The sequence below is a fragment of the Chiloscyllium plagiosum genome, unplaced genomic scaffold (assembly GCF_037043375.1).
Source record: "Chiloscyllium plagiosum isolate Xiang-an unplaced genomic scaffold, Cpla_swu_hap1 HiC_scaffold_19, whole genome shotgun sequence".
NCBI lineage: Eukaryota > Metazoa > Chordata > Chondrichthyes > Orectolobiformes > Hemiscylliidae > Chiloscyllium > Chiloscyllium plagiosum.
Genome location: NW_028270157.1, coordinates 21,608,580 through 21,633,085, shown reverse-complemented (window position 1 = coordinate 21,633,085; position 24,506 = coordinate 21,608,580). Strand labels below are relative to the sequence as shown.

Genomic DNA, 24,506 nt, shown 5'->3' with positions numbered 1-24,506 from the left:
ATCTCCATAGTTCAAGGTTCTTTTCTCATCACTATAGTACATTTTGTTCTGATTTGGAGATGCCGGTGTTGGACTGAGGTGTACAAAGTTAAAAATCACACAACACCAGGTTATAGTCCAACAGGTTTAATTGGAAGCACACTAGCTTTCAGAGCGACGCTCCTTCATCCCACCTCCTGTTCTTCTGTCCACCTCCCTACCACACCCTTATGAGCGACGCTCATTCATGTAACTTTGTACATTTTGTTTGGATTCAAGATTTGTCACTCAAAACTATTGCTTTGCCCTGCTTCTTCAGCAACATGAAGGAATCAGAATTGTGTTCCTAGACTCGTACATTTTGAATTATTTTAAGTTTTGACAAGGCTTCATATTCAATGTTACTTAGAAAACTTAAGTTTTGAAGAATTGTAGAAAGTGGATTGGTTTTAGGTTTTGTGGAAATATCTGGAATGGATTCTTTAAAAGTGATTATTACTTACTATGGACACTGGAGATGGACTTCTCGTAAATCATGGTTGCTTTGCCGTGGACCCCCAGCTGGAGTCATTTTGAACATTCTTAACTGGTAACTGACTTGGAGCAAAGCCCGCTAATGACAAGATGCATTGAGGGGAAGCCTTCAGAGAACAAGCTGAGAAGGACCATAAGACTATAAGATATCGGAGCAGAATTAGATCCTTCAGTCCATTGAGTCTGCTCCATCATTTGATCATGGCTGATATATGTTTCTCAACCCCATTCTCGAATCTTCTCCATAGAATCCTTGATCCCCTTACTACGTGAGAACTTATCTATCCCTGTCTTAAACATACTCAATGACTTCGCCTCCACAACTTCCTGAGGCAAGAGTTTCACAGATTAACCACCCTCTGGGTGAGGAAGTTCCTCCTCATCTCAGTTCTAAAGGGTCGTCTCTTCATTCTGAGGCTGCACCCTTGGGTCCCAGTCTCTCCTACTAGTGGAGACACCTTCTCTGTCTCTGCTCTATTCAGACCTCTCAGCATTCCGTATGTTTCAATAAGATCATCCCCATCCTTCTAAACTACATCAAGTACAGACCCAGAGACCTCACCCTTTCCTCCTAAGACAAGCCTTTCATTCCTAGGATCATTCTTGTAAACCTCCTCTCGACCTCCCCTCCAATTGCTAGCACATTGTTCCTTAGACATGGGGCCCAAAAACTACTCTCAATATTCCAAATGTGGTCAGAGTCTTATACAGTGTTAGCAGTACATTTTTGCTCATGTATTCTAGCCCTTATGAATTAAATGCTAACATCACATTTGCCTTCCTAACTGCCAAGTGAACATGTATGTTAACCTTAAGCGAGTCCTGAACTAAGACTCCCAAGTGCCTTCAGATTTATGAAGCCTTTCCCATTTAGAAAATAGTCTACACCTCTATTCTTCTTATCAAAGTGCACAAAGTGCACAATCTCACACTTGCACACATCAAATTCCATCTGCCACTTCTTTGTCCACTATCCTAACCTATCCAAGTCCTTCTGCAGAATCCTTGCCTCTCCACTTATCTTTGTGACATTGTAAACTTAGCAACAATACCCTCAGTTCCTTCATCCCGATCATTAATGTATAATGTGAATAGTCATGGTTCCAACATTGACCCATGCAAAATTCCACTAGTCACCAACAGACATCCTGAAAGAGACGCCTTTCACCTTGCTCACTGTCTCTTCAAAGAGCATCCCAGCCAGACCCACCCTAGCCCTGGAACCCCGCATTTCCAATGGCTACTTCACTTAACTTGCACATCCCTGGACACAATGGGCAATTTGGCATGGCCAATCCACCTAACCTGTACATCTTTGGACTGTTGGAGAAAGCCAAAGCATGTGTGATTAGTGATGATCACACAAGTCAGAACACAGCAACAGACTTGAGAGCATTCAATTTATCTTTCTGCCTTCAAGAATAACCCATTGGCAAATTTGTTTTATTTTCAGAGCACTAATCTCCACGGAAAAGGAAGTGTTTTGGGGATATCTAGAGGAATAAACATTTATACTTCTATATTACTGATAGTATGTTAAAGATTATATCGTTATTAAATAATTTTTGTTTTGATAATAAACCTCAACTGTGTTTATTTAAAAAATAACTGACTGATAGATCTTGTTAAAAACCTGTTACAGATAAGTTATTGACTTCATTATCTTGGAAATTGTAACAATAATCTTTATTTTGAGTGGTGGCACTACAGCAGCAATGCAATCCTCCAGCCTTAGTTTTAACCAAGCTCAAAAGATAAAGAATAAGCTGTTTCAGGGTGATTTAGATGGGAGTCTAGAACTATGAACCTCTTTCTGGTTTTTGTATTTTTAAAGTATGCATTCATCATTCCAAACTCATAATTATCAAGGCATCTTTATTAAGGGTTACCATGAAACTTGATGCAATGTGGCAATGAAAGGAACTTCAACACTGCACAAGATGCATTAAAAAGCTATGTTTGATGTCCTACTCACATGCAATTTATTAGTCCTTTATGCTGAGACAGAGATCAAGAAGCTAGCAGTTTTGAAATTAAAACATGAATATCAGTCGCCCAAGATCTAGAAAATTCAGTGATCAACATGCTTGGACCCCAAATATATGCATTTCATACTAATCATTGTGGAAGAAAAGTTGGCTGTTTCTAAAACTGGAAAACAATTGAATGGTCTTCTACTGATATCTGAGCTACAGGCAGGAAATAAAAAGGTAGCAGCAACATGGGCATAAGCACTGTGCCTATTAAACTAAAATTAACAAGGCTGACATCCACTATTAGTTGTCAGTCTTTTTGACAACATAGGTAACAGTGCAAAACAAAAATTCAACATATTTTGGCCTGATATAAACTATTCTGAATTGATGGAATAATGGGGCAATTTCTACAAGTAGCTTAACTTGCGACACTGATTCAAAAAACACATCCTCTTTCAAAAATGAAGTATAAAATAGGCTTTTGGATCATGTCCCTTAGTGCTGAATCTGATAAGATTTCCTACCTTCAAAATAGCAGTGCAATTTCTTCTTTGCTGCTGATTGAGACAAAAATTCATAAAAACTATGTAGATTTTAGTTAATGGAGTTAAGAAAAGTTAAGCTATTTATTAATTGTATTTAATTTAGTTTTCTCATCTACCAGGCAGAGAACAAAACCAACAGGTTTAGCCATTCAAACAGCTGAATTCCAAGACAGTACTGGCACAACAAACGTATCATTATACAGAGCCAGACCAGTCACTAGATTTGCGAAGCCACAGGTAAATTGAGATTTTCTGGAGGTCATACAAAAGTTTAGTGAGTTTCTGCTTTGAACTCCAAAGCTAGCAAATTTTCACTTCACTGAACAAGTTTCAGTCCAGGTTATTTTGTAAAATGAGGTTCTATGTTTCAGGCTTTCTGCCCCCTCCTACAAGCGTATTCTTTAGCACACATGACCACAAATACACCAAATACTGAAATAACAACATTTCCATACTTCCTCTCATTTCTTTTATTTGTTCCTGACCTTTTATTAAATCGATACTTAAACTGTAATTAAACAAGTGATAGTTCCCACTTTGATTTCCTACTCCATTCTCAGCTTGTTTTGTGCTGCTTTTTTTTTCAAAAACAATGTTATCTTCTGCTTTCCAGGCTGTTATTCTTCTGTGATTTGTTTTGTCATTGTGCTGTGCCATTTTACCTATTTTCTCATAGATTGACTTAGAGAAGTCAGGGCAAATTACTTTCTCTCAATACAATATTGCTTCAGACCTAAAATAAGCCGCTTAACTTGCAGCTAAATAGGTGTTGTGTATTTGCAGACTCTACTTAACTTCATTCATGTCCACTTTTTAAATAGCTTCCATATGTTTTCTGGAGATCTTGTAAATAAGAAAGACCATAGATTTCCACTCTGAAGATTCATAGATCCACTCAGAAACAAAGGAATGCAGTGATGGGGAAACAAATGAACTTAAAAGTGGGTTGCAGCACAAAGATATTCACATGCAGTTACTTGGTTATCTATAACAGAGCTAAAAATTAAACATTTCAAAATTCTTACTATTGCCACCTTGTCAACAATGTGGCATTCACAAAGAATGTCAAAAAGAAACACTGTACTGAAACAAATTTTCTTGAAGAACTATGCAAAGTCAAGGTTTTTAGTGCAACATCTTAAAACATAAAACCCGATAATCGGCTACCATTTGCTCCACTGACAATATCAAAACTGAATACAGCCAACAGGATTGCGAAAAATGCTTAGTGCTGCATCTGTAATGAGTTCACCACAGGCTCTGTCAACCCAATAACATCCATAAAAATACTAGACACAACCAGAAACCAACATTCAATTAAAATTTATGAATTTTCCATGTGTAAACATCACTAAACAAGACTAAATGGATGAATTCCCCACTATCCTTTTTCAGTTTCTGAGTCTATGTATTATTTTCACCAAGGCAGGGAGGAAACCCACTTAACACCTTTCCATATGCTGCTGCACAACATCACATCTCTTTCTGTTGGTGTTTAAACAAGCCTTAACAAAATGATTAAGCTGCCCAGTAAAGGGACAAACTATCTTAAACATTGATGTATTTTAGAAAGCAGAATATAATACTATTTATGTACATATTTATATTAGTATAAATGGTAAGACTCATTATTTACAGGACAATGCCACACAGTACATCAAATGGTAATAAAAATACAATTCAACATATGTTGAACAGCAATCAATGGAAACAGACAGGCTTGTATGCTGGACCCAAAAGATATACAGGAAGTTGCAAAGCTCAACTTAAGTCCAACACTTAATGATTGGCCAAACAGACCAATCATTCTTCATCAAGCATCCTGTAGGTCAAACGTAAACTCATACTTCACGCAGTAAGCAATTTTGGAAACATTTTACTATGATTCCATCATTGAAAAGGTTATAATTGCAGAATGTATCAAGAATTTAAAGTTACAAGGAAAAAGATCCCACCTTCCAGTGTATCACGAAAGAAAGACAAGTAAAATCTTACATTTATGTATTTTATACATTTCACAGCCACTGGATGTCTCAAAGCGCTCACCGATCAATATGCATTTCTTTGAAGTGCACTAACTCTTGAAATATCAGAAACACGGTAACTAATTTTTGCACAGCAAACTCCTACAAACAGCAATGTGATAATTAGCAAGGTATTTTAAATAATGATTGAATTTGGCAGGGTGGGAGGAATGCAGATCAAGGGAGCATAATCTTAAAATTATAGCTATGCCATTCCGAAATCAGGAGGCACCTTCTTCCTGCAATAAAAACCATCAGTCATGAAGGGATTTTTGTACGAGTCAAATGAAGTTCAGTATAACAGCTAGAGTTTAACAAAAGACTCAAAACTTTCCAAAACAAAAATAAATGATTTACATCAAGCCTACATTTTAAAATAGACAAATGAATTCAAGTGGCAAGTACTATATCTTTGCTTTTTTTCATTAAGGCTTGAATGCCTTGGATCTTCACTATTTTCACATATTCCCTGCAACTAGCATGTCACAGTCATCTGTGAATATTTTAGGAGGTTTAAAATGCCATAACAGTCAGATTTATGATTATCATCAGGAATTGATCAAAGAAAAGTGCTTCCTATCTTCTAGTACATCACCTTGAAAACAAAGGAGAGCTAAATATATCTGCCGCCAATTGAATATTGGGAAGACTGAAGTCGCTGTTTTCACCGTCTGCTCCAACACTATTCCTGAGCTACCTATTCCATCTCTTGTTCTCACAACAGTCTGAGACAAAGTCAGTCTATTTGAAACCTTGGTATCATACATGATCCTGAGAGAAGCTTCCTCCAAATCATGCTACCAATAAGATCACCCACTTCAATCTCCATAACATTACCTGACTGCCCATTTCTCAGCTCATCTGCCACTCAAACCCTTATTCAAGCCTTTGCTTCCTCTAAACTTGGTAATTCTAGCGGAATCCCTGATCTGGCCTCCCACATTCTACCTTCAGTAAACTTGAGGTTATCCATGTCTTAACATGCACTAATCCTCTACGACCTCACCTGCAACGGTTTCTGCACAAACAACGGCTTGATTTTGAGAATGTCATCCACGAGTTCAAATCCCTCCATGGCCTTAATACACCCTATCTCCCCCAGCCTTTGACTCTTTAAGGTCTCTATGCTCCTCTAGCTCTGGCCTCTTGGGCATTTACAATTTTACTTCCAACAGTTCAATAACCTAAGCTTCAATCTCTGGAATATGCTCCAACACCCCTCTGGATTAGTGGTGCTGGAAAAGCACAGCAGTTCAGGCAGCATCCGAGCAGTAAAATCAACGTTTCGGGCAAAAGCGCTTCATCAGGAATGCAGGCAGAGTGCCTGAAGGATGGAACACCCCTCTTCCTACCTAGCTCACTTTCCTCATTTGAGATACACTTAAAATTTATCTCTGGCTATAAAAGGGGGAACATGACTTCGGCATGGATTCTACGTGCTGCATCCTTTGAAGCATCCTGTGCTGGGTTTGGATGGATCCCACATAGGAAAAATGGCCATTCAAAAAAAAGGAAAAAAGGTAGGCAATTTATTTGCTTAACTGACATCAGCAAAAGGAGTGCCAATTCTGACTAGAAGATTTGGGTCAATATCTCATGTGACTTGGTGTGGTAATTTGTTTTATAAAATTCCTGTGAACATGTTAAAAGAATCTGTTATTACATTTGTTGAAACAAAAACTGTTCCTTTAAGAACAACTTTTACATTAAAAGCTCTTTGTAAGGATGTTTGAAGCAAAGGACTCTTGTGCCTTACAATGGAACACAGGAAAAGGAGTCAGCCATTCAGCTTTTCAGGGTGATCCACTGTTGTATTAAGTTGTGTAAAGCCTTTGACAAGGTTCCACATGGTAAATTAATTAGTAAAGTTAAATCACATGGGATTCAGGGTGAGCTTGCCAATTGGATTAAAAGAATTGGCTTTATGGTGGAGATAAAAGATGGTGGTGGATAGTTTTTTGGACTGGAGACCTGTGACCAGTGGTGTTCCATAGGGATCGATGCTGGGTCCACTTTTGATGGTCATTTATATAATTGATTTGGATGAGAGTATAGGAGGCATGATCAGTAAGTTTGCAGATGACACCTCAATTGGTGGTATAGTGGACAGTGAAGCAGGTCATCTAAGATTACAAAGAAATTTTGATGAATTGGATCAATGGGCTGAGTGGCAGATGGAGTTAATTGGGATAAATGTGAGGTATTACATTTTGGTAATACAAACAAGGACAGGACTTATACAATTAAAGGTTGGGCTTTGGGTAGTGTTGTAGAGACCTAGGGATTCAGATTCAGAATTCTTTTTGAAATATGCATCGCAGGTAGACAGGGTAGTTAAGAAGGTGTTTAGCACATTTGCCTTCATTGCTCAGACCTCTGAGTATAGGAATTGGGATGTCACGATGAGGTAGTACAAGACATTGGTGAAGCCTCAACTGGAGTACTGTGCAGTTCTGGTCACCCTGTTATGGGAAGGATATTATTAAACTGGAGAGGGTTCAGAAAAGATTTATCAGGAATGGAGAGCTCGAGATATAAAAATAGACTGGAAAGGCTGGGACATTTTTCCACTGGAACGTTGGAGATTGAGGAGTAACCTTATTGATTTTTATAAAATCATGAGGCAGCAGCAGAGTGGTTAGCAGTGCTGCCTCACAGCACCAGAAACCCAGGTTCAGTTCTAGCTTCAGGAGACTGTGTGTGGAACTTGCACATTCTCCCCATATCTGCGTGGGTTTCTTCCGGGTGCTCCGGTTTCCTCCCACAGTCCAAATATGTGCAGGTTGGTATATTGGCCATGCTAAACTGCCCATAGTGTCAAGGGATATGTAGGTTAAGTGGATCAGCCATGGTGAATGCAGGAGTTATGGGGTAGGGTAAGGGTTGGTCTGCGTGGGATGCTCTTCAGAGGGTCGGAGTGGACTCGAACTGGATGGCCTGCTCCCACACTGTTGGGATTCTATGAAAGGCATAGATACAATGAAATGACAAGGGTCTTCTTCCCAGGGTGGAAGAGTTCAAAATTTGGGGGCATATTTTTAAAGTGAGAGGAGAAAGGTTTAAAAAGGACACAATGGCCAACTTTTTTTTTTAAAACACAGGAACACAGGGAGTGGTTCATGTGTGGAATGAACAGCCAGACAAAGGTGAAGGATGCAGGTACAGTTACAATATTTAAAAGACATTTAGATAAATGTGTGAATAGGAAAGGTTTGGAGGGATATGGTGCAAGTGCAAGCTGGTGGGACTAGTTTAGTTTGTGAACATGGTCAACATGGACTGGTTCAATTGAAGGGTCTGTTTCATGCTGTATGACCCTATGACTCAAACCAATCTTTGCTGTGTCCCTCAACAGCCTGAAGTAATAAATAAGTTGGAAATTTCAATTGGCCCAGCATGCATGGTGATTAGTGGGAAAGAGTTTCAGATTTGCACTACGCGGACTTAAAACATACGTTCTGATTTCATTACTGAATAGCACAACTCTAATTTTAAGATTATTCTCCAACACTTTGCACGCCTCCAGTAGAGGAAATATCAACACTGTCAAAGGCATGTGGCAAGTAATATTCATATCACTCAAGCACCATGCAATGCCCTCTCCAACAAGAGAGAATCTAACCATTGTCAACATTAAAATGGCATTACCATTACTGAATTCCCCACTATCAACATTCTGAGGTTACCACTGGACTAACCATATAAAAACAGTGGCTCCAGGAGTAGGACATATAGAGTTGTAGAGATGTACAGCATGGAAACAGACCCTTTGGTCCAACTCAATCATACTGACTTGATATTATAAATTAATCTAGTCCCATTTACCAGCATTTGGTCCATATCCCTCTAAATATTTCCTATTCATATACATATCCAGATGTTGTCATTGTACCAGCCTCCACCACTTCCCCTGGCAGCTCATTCCATACATGCACCACCTTCTGCGTGAAAAAGTTGCCCCAAGGTCCCTTTTAAAACTTTCTCCTCTCACCCTAAATCTATGCCCTCTAGTTCTGGACTCCCCCAACCCAGGGAAAAGACCTTGTCCAATTACCCTATCCATGCCCCTTGCTAGCAATCTTGCAATTATCTCATCTGACTCCTCAGAGCCTATCTAACATTTACAAGACAAGTCAGCAGTGTGATGAAATACTCTTCACTTGCCTGGATGAATGCTGCTCCAACAAGCAGCTTAATACCATCCAAGACAAAGCAGCCAGCGTGATTAGCCCCACATCCACAAACATCCACTCCCTCCACCACCAATGCTCAGTAGTAGCACTATGTACCATATACAAGATGCACTACAGAAATTCATCAAGGCTCCTGGGATAGCACCTTCCAAACCCACTACCATCAAGGCAGACAAGGGCAGCACAATACATGGGAACACCACCACCATTCCTTCACTGCCACTGGGTCAAAATCCTGGAATAGGACTGAGGATCTACCTATCGCAAACAGACTGCAGCAGCTCAAGGAGGAAGCTCATCCCACTTTCTCAAGAGTAACCAGGAATGGGTAACAAATGCTGGCTGGCTCAGCCAGCAATGTGAATGAATGAATAAAAAAATCAAAATCTTTACTTGAAATACCTTGATTAATCGCCAGCATCACTCTGGTGAGTCTATGCTGTAGCAATCCAACGGCTTTTTTTTTTTGAGGTTTGCAGTGCTAAACATTTCGGTTTGATGCAGTAACGGAAAATTGGAAAACCACTTTCTCACCTTTTATATTCCTTTGAGATAATGACCAGCATTCTATTAGCTTTTCCTGCATATTAGATTTTCACAAATCTCAAAAATCTATGACCTCAAAAAATGTCCGAAATAGAAGATGAATGCTTCATTCAGAGCTACCAAAATTGCACCAATTCTTGCCCATAATATTTGACACTCAATTAACACCACAAAGAGATGATTTGTGGTTATTATCATATTGCTGATTGCAGGATTTGCTATCTTTCCTGTTATAACAGGATCAACATTTTGAAAAGTATGTCCTTGCCAGTGAGATGCTTTGAGATGTCCAATAATCAAAAAATCCAGTACATAAATGCAAATTTATGCTATATATACACAGGCTGGGGCTGTTTTCCCTGAAGTGTCGGAGGCGGAGGGGTGACCTTATAGAGGTTTATCAACCTACAGGGCATGGATAGGGTAAATAGAAAAGGTCTTTTCCCTGGGTTGGGGCTGTCTAGAACGAGAGGGCATAGGTTTAGGGTAAGAGCGGAAAGATTTAAAATGGACATAAGGGGCAAGCTTTTCATGCGAAGGGTGGTAGGTGTATGGAATGAGCTGCCAGAGGTGGTGGGGTAAGCTGGTACAATTACAACATTTAAAGGGCATCTGGATGGGTACATGAAAAGGAAGGGTTTTGAGGGATATGGGCCACGTGCTGGCAAACGGGACTAAATTAATTTAGGCAATCTTGGCAGCATGAATGAGTTGGACCAAAGGGTCTGTTTCCGTGCTGTACATCTCTATGACTCTCAGTTCATCGTTGTAGAGAAAGTAATCTATTCTGTCCTTGACAAATCAAATTGAAATTTATATATTCAACAGATTGCTATCTCATACAACATGTTTACATATTGTAAAACACTCAGTAAATTATTTTGATATGGACTAGTGTGCTGATTCCAATCTGCAGTGGCATGTTAAAACTCCATTACAACATGCTTCATTCATTACACAACAATTAGTTTTTGCATCTACTGTGTACAATTTACCACTTCACAGCTGTCACTAGGGGGCCTACATACAACAGTAGCATGGATAGGAATCAAAGAACAAAGAAAGCCATTGAAGTGAACTTGTATAAAATTGCTGCATGGCTTTAAATCATCAGAATGGGAATATCAAAATTACTGTACTGGAAATCCTTAAGATAGGGGAGTTAATTGAACAGGAATGCAGACAACAATGTGGAGAGATTCCAGATTATGTTGGGTGGAGCTCAAAGAAAACAGCTTAGAAGACATTCCGGAGTCTGGACATGAGAATAAAATGGAAAATGCTTTCAGCTTTGTAATATAAAGACACAGGTTGGTAACATATCAGAAATGGAATGAAAATTGGTGCAAGGGCAAGATCCGGCAAAGAATATGAAGGAAACAAAGGTAACAAACTGAAGGAATGACAGCCATTGAGTAACTTTTTAAAGGTTTAACTGGAGGGGGAATTGGGAATTAAAAATTGAAGATTTAGCCTTTTTTCCAATTTGCAAAGGAGAGCAGCTCAAAGATGAACAATGGGATGATGCTGTTCATGGCCACAATTAAGTGATTAGAGATACGTGATCATACTTTGAAAGTCTGCTCAACATATTTGCTTTTTTAAAATTCGTTCATGAGATGTGGGCATCGCAGGCTGGCCTGCAATCTTAAGGTCCATCCTTAGATGCCCTTAAGATGATGGTGGTGAGCTGCTTTCTTGAACCGTTGTAGTCCACATGCAGTGGGTTCACCCACAATGTCATCAGGGAGGGAATTCCAGGATTTTGACCCAGCAAGAGTGAAAGAATAGTGATATATTCCCAAGTCAAGGTGGTGAGGGGCATGGAGGGAAACTTGCAGGTGGTGGTGTTCCCATGTATTGACTGCCCTTATCCTTCTAAATGGAAGTGGTCATGAGTTTGGAAGGTACTGACTGAGGATCTTTGATGAATTTCTTCAGTGCATCCTTTAGATAGCAAACACACTGCTGCTACTGAGCGCCACTGGAGGGGGAGTGGATATTTGTGAAAGTGGTACCAATCAAGCAGGCTGCTTTGTCCTGGCTGATGTCAAGCTTCTTCAGTATTGTTGGAGCTGCATTCATCCAGACAAACGGGGAGTAATCCATGATGATCATTCCATCTTTAGATGATAGACAGCCTTTGGGGAGTCAGGTGGTAAGTTACTTGTCACAATATTACTTGCAATTGCCTCTGACCAGCTATTTGTTTAATGTGGCGAGTTCAATTGGGTTTATGGTCAACAATAGCCCTAAGGAAGTTGATAAAAGGGGATTCAGCGGTGATAACACCACTGAATGTCAAAGGGTGGTGGTTAGTGGCCTCTTATTGGAGAAAGTCACTGCCTGGCATTTAGGTGGCGTGAATGTTACTTGTCTTGTTAGCCAAAGCCTGGATATTGCCCAGATTTTGTGGCATTTGACCATGAACTACTTCAGCATCTGGGGAGTCATGAATGGTGCTGAACATTGTGCAATCATCAGCGAACATCCCCATTTCTGACCTGATGATATTGGGAAGGTTATTGATGAAGCAGTTGAAGACGATTGGTCCTAAGGAACTCCTAATGAGATGTCCGAATCCAGCAACCACAACCATCTTATGTTTCAGGTATGCCTCCAATCAGCAGAGAATTTACCCCTTGATACCCATTGACTCCAGTTTTACTATAGTTTCTTGGTGCCACACTGGGTTGAATGTGGTCTTGATGTCAAGAACTTTACTCTCACCACACCAATGGAATTCAACTCTTTATAGCCTTGGTTCAAGCATGGCCAAATGTGGTCAGGAGCTGAGTGAAACTGGGCATCATGGAGCAGGTTATTGATGAGCACCTTACATCTTATTATTGATGATAGAGAGTAAACTGACGAGCTGGTAATTGGCCAAATTGAATTTGTGCTGTGTTGTGTGTCTAGGACATATCTGGGCAATTTTCCACCTTGTTGGGTAAAATGCCAGTGCTAAAACTGTACTGGAGAGCTTGACTAATGGAGTGGCAAGTTCTGGAGCACAAGCCTTCAGTATTATTGCTGGAATGTTGTCAGGGCCCATAGTCTTTGCTGTGTCCAGTGTCTCCAGCCATTTCTTGATATCATGTAGAATGAATGGAATTAGCTGAAGTCTGGTCTCTAACGATGGGGACCACTGGTGGAGGCGGCGATGAATCATTCATTCAGCATTTCTGACTGAAAACTGCTGGGAATGCTTCAGCCTTATCTTTTGCACTGGCACATATTGGGCTCTTCCATCACTGAGTTGTTTAATTGTCCACTACCATTCATGGCCGGATGTGGCAGGACTGCAGAGCTAAGATCTGATCTATTGGTGGGGCATCACTTAGCTCTATTACTTGCTGCTTATGCTGTTTGGCATACAAACAGTCCTGTTGGTGGCTCATAGATTAATATCTCATTTTAATGTACACCTGGCGCTGCTCCTGGCATGCCCTCCAGTACTCTCCATTGAATCAGAGTTGATCACCTGGTTTGGCGGTAATGGTTAAGTGGGGAATATGCCAGGCCATGAAGTTGCAAATTGAGCTGGAGTACAATTCTGCTGATGTGGATGGCTCTCAGTATCTCATGTATGTCCAGTCTTGAAGTGCCAGATCCGTTCAAAGTCTATCCCATTTAGCACGGTGATAGTGCTACACAACACTCTGACAATACTATGGTTTTAAGAGGTTTATTTTGGCTTGAGTATTTTTTAATGAAGAAATGTCAATAGAGAGGTGTCGTGTAGTCTATTCATAGCCACTAGAGTAAACAGTTTGTGAAACCTTGAGATTTTTTTTTAAATTGGAACACAGAAACAGCTGAATTAGTGGGGTCAAGCTCCCGCAGAACCAGGATTTTTAGTTTTAGTAATAGCAATTGCTGGGGTCTTGAAACTGGGTTTGGAAGCTATAGTACATTTCTCCCTGCTACTCTCGCTCTGAATTTTCCCTTGATCTGTTTCCTACTGGACAGTGGAATTGAATGAGAGACAACCTATTTTTCTGAATTTGCCTTTGCCCAGGGTGTAGTTATAGAATATTACTATATTTGGGACAATTAATCAGTAGTTAATATATTTTATTAAGCATTTTGATAATTACAGTGAAGCCAACTCCTTCGTTTTGATCTTACTTTGTGTGTAATTGTAACTATAGTGTGTGAATAAAGTACATTTTGCTTCAAATTTGGTAGTTTGACCTATCCATACTGCAATGCCTGGCACTTGCCTTTAAAAGAAGAAAAAAATTACGGTCTAGAATATCTTAATATATTTTGAGGAGGTTTGGTCTGGTCCAAAACAACACAATGGAAGGCTGAATTTTGCCTCTGCAAGGACTGTGCGGCAATTTTTCTTACCGGTCCTATCATGTACAGATGCAAATGCAGCTGAAGATTGGTAAGGATGAAATCAAGTACGCTTTTCCCTCTTGTTGGTTCCCTTACCATCCATGGGGGTCTGTTCAGTTATCAAACTCTGTTGGTGCCTCAAATAAATGTAAATATAATCTTGTACAAGTAAAAGATGTCTTTGGTTTGTTGGATGGATAGAATCAAACTCTGATGTTTGTTTTGTTTTCTTCATATGCTACTGTACTGAACCAAACTACTTTAGTGACTATGTATGTATACAAAGATATTTCATGAATAAGGTATATTTTTGAAATAGAAAAAACCTGCCACAGACCAGTCTAGCAGCTAATGGGGGAGGACTGTATATGGTAATCAGTAGGAGGTTTCCTTGCCCATGTTTCACCTGAAGCCATGAGACTTCATGGAGTCCAGAGTCAACTTTGAAGACTCTGAGGGCAACTCCCTCCTGACCATGTATCATTGTGCTGGCACGTCTGTCAGGCCTGTACGGCCAGTGGGACAGGACATATTCAGGGTTAGTAACAGTGTGTCTGGGACATTGCCAGTAAGGTACGATTCCAGGATTATGCCTATGTCAGGCTATTGTTTAATTAGTCTGCAAGACACTTCTCCAATTTTGGAACTAGCCCCCAGATGTTAGTAACAAAGACTTTGAAGGGTTGACAGGGCTGTTACTGCCATTGTCTTTTCTGGTGCCTAGGTCAATGTGGGGTGGTTTACCTGGTTTCATTTCTTTTTTTTAAATTTCGTAGCGATTGATACAACTGAGTAACTTGCTAGACAACCACATTGCTATGTGGTCTAGAGTCACATGCAGACCAGGTGAGGACATTAGTGAGCCAGATGGGTTTTTCTGACAATTGACAGTGGTTTCATGGTCATTGGTGGATTCAAATTCCGCCATCTGCTGTGCTGGGATTCAAACCCAGGACCCCAGAAAATTAGCTGAGTTTCTGTATTAATAGTCGAGCAATAAAACCAGTAGACCATTGTTTCTCCTTCTGGAAACACAGATTAATTAACAACAGCAGAGCAGCAAGGACAGGACAGTGGCAGTAGGAATTTGCTTTATTCACAGAATGGTAACTATCACTCTGACAAATACAGAAAAACGGGTGTTTTTCAGTGAAAAAAAAGACACGCAGGTCATAAATACAACAAAAACAGAAAGTGCTTGAAAAACTCAGCAGGTCAGGCAGCATCTGTCAAGAGAAATCAAAGTTAACGTTTCAGGTCTGGTGACCCTTAACATTAACTTTAATTTCTCTGCATAGATGATGCCAGACCTGCTGAGCTTTTCCAGCAACTTATATTTTTATTTCTGATTTAAAGCATCTGCAGTTCTTTAGATTTTTATTTAGCGAATCAAAAATGGATACTGAAGCTCAACTGCACCTGACAGGAAAAAAAAAGTACTATAGAAACTCAAGTTCATGAAGTTATTAATGCAATGAATACAGAAAATCTACTAATGTATTTAAAGATTGAAAAGATGTCGTTCAGTTATAACTGTCACTGGTAATACTTTAAGAATCAAATAAATAAGCATTATATCACTCTCTTATGGGATCTTTTCAATTACATCACACATCTTGCAACATTCAGATCTTAAGACAGAACCAAAAATGTGAAAACACAGAATTAGACACCATGTAAAATGGAGGGTAATTTCACATTCATAAAGGGAGTCCCAGCTTAATAGATATTCAAATACAATAATGCTACAATTTTGTTGATATTCTTTGAATTGTTCACTGCAAGCATTTATTTCTGGATGTATAAAAATATACTTACATCTTTTTCTGTTCGATGTGGGAACATTGAAGACTGGCTGTAATACAGACTTTCATCATGGTAATCGCTCTCCACTCCCTCTACAAACTTCTTTCTCGCAGCACCAAACATGCTGTTTGTCACCTATTGCAAAAACAAAGCATTTTTCCTTCAGATATTTTTGTCATTATCATTTGTATTCAAACAAAAAGTCTAGAGAAAAAAATATTATATTTCCATCTAAAATGCTTTCAAGCTATTCCAGTAAACTTCTTCACAATGATACGTTTAACTGTCTTAAAGTCTTTATGTCATACTTAGCTCAAGTGTTCCACAGTGAAAATTCTCTCTCAAGATACAACTTAAAATGCAAGGGAAAAAGAACGTTTTCAGTTTGAGAACTTGTAATAAAACAGATTTGACTCAATGAGTCTGGTTTCTGAACATGCTGTGACAAATATGCCTACAGAATTACTTATTCTTACCATTATACTTGAGTCAAACTCTAACAACAAACTACAGCAATAAATTAAAAATCCATGCAAAAGATAGGCTTTGAACACAAATAATCAAATTCTAAAGTTTGAATATGCCTTTGCCCCATTAGCAGAATTACTGAATGGCAAATTATATGCAGGAATACGCAACAGTAATTAAAATTTCAAGAACACATGTAAGTATTTTGATTTTCAGACAACTTCAATGTTTGATGAATTTTAAGAGTTCAGATACAATCCAATACATTTCACCGGAGTAGGCTGCTTGCTGCCATGGTAAATGACAATCCTTTGAATGGATTATTTTAGTGAATTGAAAGTCTTTCAGACATTCAATGGCACGACAACAGAAATATGAAAAGTATAATACCTGTTCAAATGTTAAATCAGATCTGCTTCTAGGTATTTGTTTAGCCAATAAGATTACAGGTGACTGAGAAGGTAAAGGAAGCAATTTTGGGGGCACCATTACCCTGAACAGTTCATCATTAAACAGGAAAACCTCAATCGCTGCACAGCTCCTACAAAGGCCTGCCACTTTTAAAAGGTGAAAGCATTATGCCAACTTGTTTGAACCACATTTTTGCTCATGAGTTATTTCCAATTATTAAAAACCATCCAAGCATTCGAGAGGAAACTCTGTATTGCCCTTCTGCTGCACAAATGAAGTTTTACCATTTCCCAACCCATCGTAAGTGGGTGGTAAAAGTCACACCACTCTCATTTCCATTGGTATATTAAAAAAAACTAACGTACATGCTCTTACAACAAAAGAAACAATAATTATCAGCAAGCTTACAATATGAAGCATAAATGTACAAAAATTCATGAACTCAAGGAATACTATTTTTTCAAATAGTCAAGTTCATTTTGTCCAAAAATTAAAACAGAAAATGCTACAAATACTCAGAAGTCTAGGCTGCATCACGGAAGAGGGAAACAGAGGCCGGACTTTTCTACTGAAAGGATGGCCTTGCATCCTACTGAAAAGTTGGGGGTCGGTGGATGCGCGGGTAAGCAATCCTCTGCTTGTTTGGTTGCCCTATAGTCATTTTGTGGCTATTAGACCATTAACTGACTTAAGGTGGAACCTCCAATACATCTAGAATGAAGTCCCACCTCAGAGGTGTCAAGCCAGTAAAGCCGCAGCAGTGCCCATTTTGAGCAGTCCTGAAAAAGACAGACTCCATGGACCCAACATGGGATGGCATGGGTGGCTCAGTGGTTAGCACTGCTGCCTCACAATGTCAATGACCCAGGTTCAACTCCACTCTTGGGTGACTGTGTAGAGTTTCCACATTCTCATGTTCATGTGGGTTTCCTTCAGGTGGTTCCTTTGCAGGTTAGGTGGTTTGGCCACACTAAATTGCCTATGGTGTCCAGGGATGTGCAGACTGGGTGGATTAGACATGGGAAATGCAGGGTTACAAAGACAGGTTCAGGTGGTGGGTCTGGGTGGGATGCTCTTCAGGGGATTGATGTGGACCCAAAAGGTCAAATGACTTTTCACACTATCAGAGATTGCATTATCACATGTAGGCATGTCTGGAGTGCCATAGCGAAGGGGTTTAGAAGTCAGGTTTATTGTAGGTTGCCCTTGAGAGAGAGGGGTAACTATCTTGGTGGGGCCCAATTTTAGTTACTGAGTGGCTGGTTCATCCCTCATCAGCCCATGTGATTGTCCATCTCCAATCAAGAGTAAAATATCAATGGTAGCATGAGGAGATTTTTGACCAGCCAAGAGCTCTATTTGGTTTTCATGCATGCAAGCAATTAACACTCCCATGCTGCAAGTAAAATCCCAGCAGAAGCCGATAGGATATGGGCACAGTTCAACTTCCTGGTGCACAATTTACACATACCTCTGCCCATATGCCAACCATCTCCAAGGGAAGTAAGGGTGCAAATTCAAGCTGAAGTTAATGTTTCAAAATATATTTTCCATACTCATATCATAGGTCTACTATTTTGGTAATTATTTCCCTTAATATTGAAGGACAATTTGACCAGAATCTTTAACTAAATCACATATCAAACTATTCTTCACACAATTCCATAGATTAGAAGGCAAAATTTGGAATACATACACGCAGAAAACAGTTGGTTATATTACATAAAACTATAAACCTTTGAGGGTAAGGTTATCAAAGGTACAAAAAGGGACACTATCAACAGAACTATACTGATCTAATAAACTAATTGCTGAATTAAGTTTTCCATAATTAATTTATCAATCAACATAAGATTGGATAGGCTATGCTTGTATCATATGGTCTAGTGGCCTAGTCAAGGGCCTTTTGATATTATCCCTAAACTATTAATCCAGAAACTCAGCTAATGCTCTGGAGACCTGGGTTCAAGTCCTGCCATGGCAGATAGTTGGAATTTGAATTCAATTTTAAAAATTCTGGAATTAAAGATCTAATGATGACCAGGAAACTATTGTTGATTGCCAGACAGGCCCATCTGGTTCACTAACATCCTTTAGTGAAGGAAACTGCCATCCTTAACTGGACTTGCTGATGTCCAGGAATTAAGGGCTACGGGGAGAATGCGGGTAAGTGGAGTTGAAATGCCCATCAGCCATGATTGAATGGCAGAGTGGACTCGATGGACCGAATGGCCTTACTTCCGCTCCTATGTCTTATGGTCTTATATACTGGATAACCAGCACAGGACAACTACAATTTTGTGCACTGGAAAACAACTTATATCTGTCCTAAAACTAAATGAATGCCAGGAGGAATAGCAACTAACAGAACCAAAGTTAATCAAAAGGTAATCAGTAATCCAGTTTTATAGCCTTTTTGTGGTTGATTAGGGAAGAGGATACCTTTTGTTTTTGTTCTTGTTCTTTCATGGAATGTGAGTATCACAGGCAAGGCCAAACTCTAATGGTTTTTGAGAAGGAAATGGAGAGCGCTCTTTTCAACTGCTGCAGTCCATCTGGTGTAGGTACACTGACAGTTGTTAGGAAGGGACATATGGAACTACTCTGAACGACTACATCCAAATGAAACGAGAAATTGCAGCTCAAACATTACCCAAAAAAAATCAGCATCAACAGAAGTTGGAATCTTTTAAAATTGAGATGAAGTACCACAGAAATCATTCAGCATCTGATCATGCTTTGCTGTAAAATGAAAGCACTTTTCTTTGACACATGCATTAAAATCTAGATTGGTTGGCTGAGAAAATAAAGAAAGGCCATGACTACATCTGAAGAGATCATCAAATATCTCTGAACTCAAAATGGATTCCAACTGATCTTCAGCAAGGATCAAGACTCTTAAGATCCCATAACAATTGTTGTGGGAAAACATAGGACAATTCAGTTTGTATTCTACCATGGAATATGAGAATAAATTTCAAAACAGCTTTTTGACATAGGCACAAGGAAACAGCAGAATGGCAAAAGCTCATGGATGTCATCTTTCTTGGAGACCATCACGCTAATTCTACTTCCGTCCAAAAGCATTAAGGTAGCAGAATTTTTTTTTATATGGTAGCTGGTGCACGGAACTAACACTGCACAGCATCACTCATGAGGTTCACAAGATTATTTTGTTTATATTATTTTAAATTTAGACAAGTGAAGGGAATTATGTAAGCTGTTATACAGCAAGTTCTAGTGATTTGACTGTGAGAAATCAAAGAAAAGCTTCAATTACTTCAATGTATTTTTTTTACTGGGAAACAATATTCACAACCTGAGTTTACCAAAATGGGAAACTCAATCTCCCAAAGAACCAGAAAGATGGTATAGGTGTATTATCCTTTTACTTTTACAAAGAAGGGAAGTGGTTTCAATCTAGACACAAAGCTGTAATGTGTTACACACAGCATTATGATAAGGACAGAGGAAGTCACTTTTGAGATGAGGTTACAGACTTTCCTATAAATGAATGAATATCATGAACAGACAGCAGTTGTGTGGTCAGCAAGGAGAAGAGGCTGCTTGGCTTTGTGAGCTATTTCAGCTTGTTGCAAGAGGGATGCCAACTGTATTGAAAAATAAATATCTTTCAGTCCATCCAAGGATTCTAGGAGACTCATTCCTGTTTGGCAAGGTGGAAGAATCATTACAACAGACCTCATTGCTGTTTGCGCATTTAAGAATTACTATAAAAACTGGGCAAAGCACCAACAGATTGTCTGTTGAAATTACTGCTCAGCAAAACAGGGAAACAAGAATCCAGTGGAATCTGGGAAAAACCCATACCCTGTTTGGTAAAAGGGCTATACACCCCATAGTTCAGTGTGTGATTAGAAAGGAAATATTACTTTCTACAATTTAAAGTTGCCGAAGAGGAAGAAATGAATACTCAGATAAGTGTTATTTGTGTAGCAAGTGTTACTTGCTACACAAGTGAAATCTTCTGTAATTCTTTCAGCTAATTAACTAGAAATGTAATTCTTTCAAACATGATTGGTGTCCACAGACATCATAACAGTGGGCTAATACTGCCAGATTATCTTTCATTGTAAAGATGTGTTTATTTTCTGGAAGATTTCCCTTTTTCCATGAAAAATTTAGTTAACTCTTTGCTCAAATTTCAAATGATACAAGACTGTAAAATAAGGCATGTTAATTAACAGGTTAATAACAAGAAAAACTAAATCCTTAGCCATACATTATTCAAATTCACCTTCCTGTTGTTATTGGCCTGAAATTCTTCCCTGATTTTCAAGGGAATCGATTACTGCTACCAGAAATGCGATTACAGGATAGCTCAAATTCAAATCACAAAAGGAAATTAGAAACCAAAAAAATTAGATACATCTTAGACAGCCAGGCGACTGTCTATCCCCAGCAGTGAACTAATGGTAACTGAGACACTCAATAATTGCTGAAGATACATCATAAGGCAGCAAAAATAATTCAGAGAAAAATATAACAGATTTTCTGTCACTATACCCAAGAGCCAGTCAATTAAAAAGGTCAGTAATTTCAGGGCAAAAAAATAAGCTGTTTCAAAATAAAGTTACAAATTAGAGCAAATTAATTTATGTTGTCTTACTGTATTGCATTCACTACAAAGTATGTTATGGTCAAGAAATTCAAAAAAACTTTGATGTTTTTATTCAACTTAACCATTCTTCCTCAATACAGCACTTAACTAACATTTGACAACAATAGTACTGCACCAGACTCTGTTTTACGCAGCTAAAGAAACTGGGGCAGGATGCAGGTGGACAGGAAAGCACAACTAAAGCAGCTCAATCCAATCCCTTGGTGGGCTGAAGAAATCTCCTCTACAAACCTGCTTTAACTTATACCTACCACATTAATACTCACCTAGTAATTTGTAGTTAATCTACTTCGCAGGTCAAGATATTTTGAAAGCTACTTCCCTTTAAATTTGGCATCCAGTCAGAGTAAATGTTATAATAGTTGTACTTTTCTCCACATTGCCTGTGACTATTGAACAATCGGGCCAAACACAGATGCAAAACTTTTACAAGTGTTTGCCCAAAAAAAACTACAGCTACTAGATCACAGTTTATTCAATTCTTTTTGAAAGTTACTATTGAATCAGCTCCCATCGCACTTTAAGGCAGTACATCACAAATTATAAGAACTTGCTGCTTGAAACATGTTCTCATCTTGCCTCTGGCCACTTTACCAACTAAATCTTTATCATCTGGTTACCAACCTCTCTGACAGTAGAAGCACTTTGTTCTTATTGTGATAAGAATTTTACTTGATAGTAAACTGAGCTCCTGATCAGTCACCATACTCATTCTCAAAACTTTCAAATCATTGCATAGTCAACCAGTTTTTTAATCCATGCCAACTACAATGTACGGTCTTGTCATTTCAAATTTACATATCTGCAATCATAGAATCATCAAATCCCTACAGTGTAGAAACAGGCCCTTCGGCCCAGACGTCCACACCGACCCATTACTCTACTATCCAATATTTACTCCTGACTAATGCATCCAACTTACACATCCCTGGACACTATGGGCAACTGAGCAAGGCCAATTTACCTAACCTGCAAACTTTGGATTGTGGGAGGAAACCGGAGCACCCGGAGGAATGCCACGAAGATACGGGGAGAACGTGCAAACTCCACACAGTCACCCAAGGTTGGAATTGAACCCAGGTCCCTAGTGCTATGAGGCAGCAGCACAAACCACTGACCCACCATGCTGCCCTAAACCTAAGTATTCTACGTTAAAAATCACACAGCAGGTGATGAAGGAGTGTTGCTCCGAAAGCTAGTGTGCTTCCAATTAAATCTGTTGGACTATAATCTGGTATTGTGTAATTTTTAACTTTGTACACCCCAGTCCAACACCGGCATCTCCAAATCATAAGTATTCTGCGGTGCACAACTTAATTCCTGCTCCTTACGCCCAAATCTAATTGAATAGTTCCTAGCTTACAATTTTAACATGCAGCTTCTAATATTATTTTCCAGTGTTCAACCCACCTCCTTTATCGCACTCACTTAAAATTCTAATATATATCGCACCACATCCATACTCTTAATTTGGTAAAGTCTGTTTATCATTGCATGTCTAAACAGGTCTCAACTTTTTGACAACATAATTAACATTAAATTTTAATGAGTAACCATTGGTAATATTGTAGCCACTATCTTTGACCCTTTGCCATTGCTTCCATGCCCAGTCATGCACTCAAAATAAATCAGCTTGTATACTGCCATGATCCTATTTAACCTCAAGTTGGGTGCCCAATCTCAGTATCATTATTAACACAAAAACAATTTTATTCCTGCACATCCAGCAATTTTCTGAATGAGTGCACAGTTTCTGTTTCTCTAGTACAGTCTTTCTTTGCATCCCCTCCATATGTTCTTCCCACAATCCACAACAATATCCATTAAAGAATTGTGAATGCTGTAAATCAGAAACAAAGAAATTGCTGGAAAAGCTCAGCAGGTCTGGCAGCATCTGTGGAGAGAAATCAGATCGGGTTAACTGACCCTTTCTCAGAACATCCATTTTTGTAATTTCTAATTTTGTTCCACAACAATATCTAACCAGGCTTGTTTAGATTAGATTAGATTAGATTACTTAGTGTGAAAACAGGCCCTTTGGCCCAACAAGTCCACACCGACCCTCCGAACAGCAACCCACCCAGACCCATTCCCTTACATTTACCCCTTCACCTAACACTACAGGCAATTTAGCATGGCCAATTCACCTAACCTGCACCTGGAGGAAACCTATGCAGACACGGGGAGAATGTGCAAACTCCACACAGACAGTTGCCTGAGGCAGGAATTGAACCCGGGTCTCTGTCGCTGTGAGGCAGCAGTGCTAGCCACTGTGCCACCATGCCGCCCATTCTTCCTAACTCTTCCACCTTGCCACCAGTTTCTAGCTCCTAAATCATCCTAAAAGTTACCATCTTTAATTTAGTCACATCTTCTGACTGCTGGGTGTCCATTTTCTATGCTTGCAACCTTTACTTTTAAATCACTAAATATATTTCATACAATAAAAATAACTGTTGAATCAAAATGGTTTGAGTCTCAAATTTAACTATAGATTAACTTATGAAAAACAGTGTGTGAAGTCTACTGAACCCACCTGCTGTTGCAAAATCCTATACAATCTCCTTTCTCAACTAAATGACTCATCTACTTCTTGATCCTCCATCATTTTTCGAATTAATCTAAAGAAGCCACCTAGTATTACCATTATGATTATAGAGATTAAAAAGATATCTTCTCCTGCTGTTACATTGAACTGTAAAATACAAAACAATTAAAAGTCATCACAGTAAATGCATAAAATCTGAATTTGAATGATCAACCGTTTGTGGGTAAGAAACAGCAGCAACCCCTGATTTTTGACCCGGATAAGTAAAGTTCCAGTTTCCAATGAGATTTGCTCTAACCTATGTTCAAAATTAAAGTGCAAGATATTCCAGCCATGTCTGTAGTCTTTGTTGCTGAGATACTGGAAAGCACCAAGGACAACAGAACATTCTGTTTCATTTCACATGTACCCTTAATTCTACTTTTTTAAAGCATGATATCAACATTATAAGTGGAGAACAACAAATACATCACTTTGTGTTACGAGG

General features: G+C 39.1%; 1 protein-coding gene across 4 annotated transcripts in view; it reads right to left on the bottom strand.

Annotated features, from left to right (window-relative positions):
- Window positions 1-24,506, bottom strand: part of cnot2 (CCR4-NOT transcription complex, subunit 2) — a 149,472-nt gene that overhangs the window by 70,175 nt on the left and 54,791 nt on the right. For all 4 annotated transcript variants that reach the window (XM_043709757.2, XM_087997111.1, XM_087997112.1 and 1 more), the window contains exon 2: window positions 15,963-16,085. In XM_043709757.2, coding sequence (XP_043565692.1) covers window positions 15,963-16,073 — 111 coding nt within the window. In that variant the 5' untranslated portion in view covers window positions 16,074-16,085. The remainder of the gene's footprint in view (window positions 1-15,962; window positions 16,086-24,506) is intronic.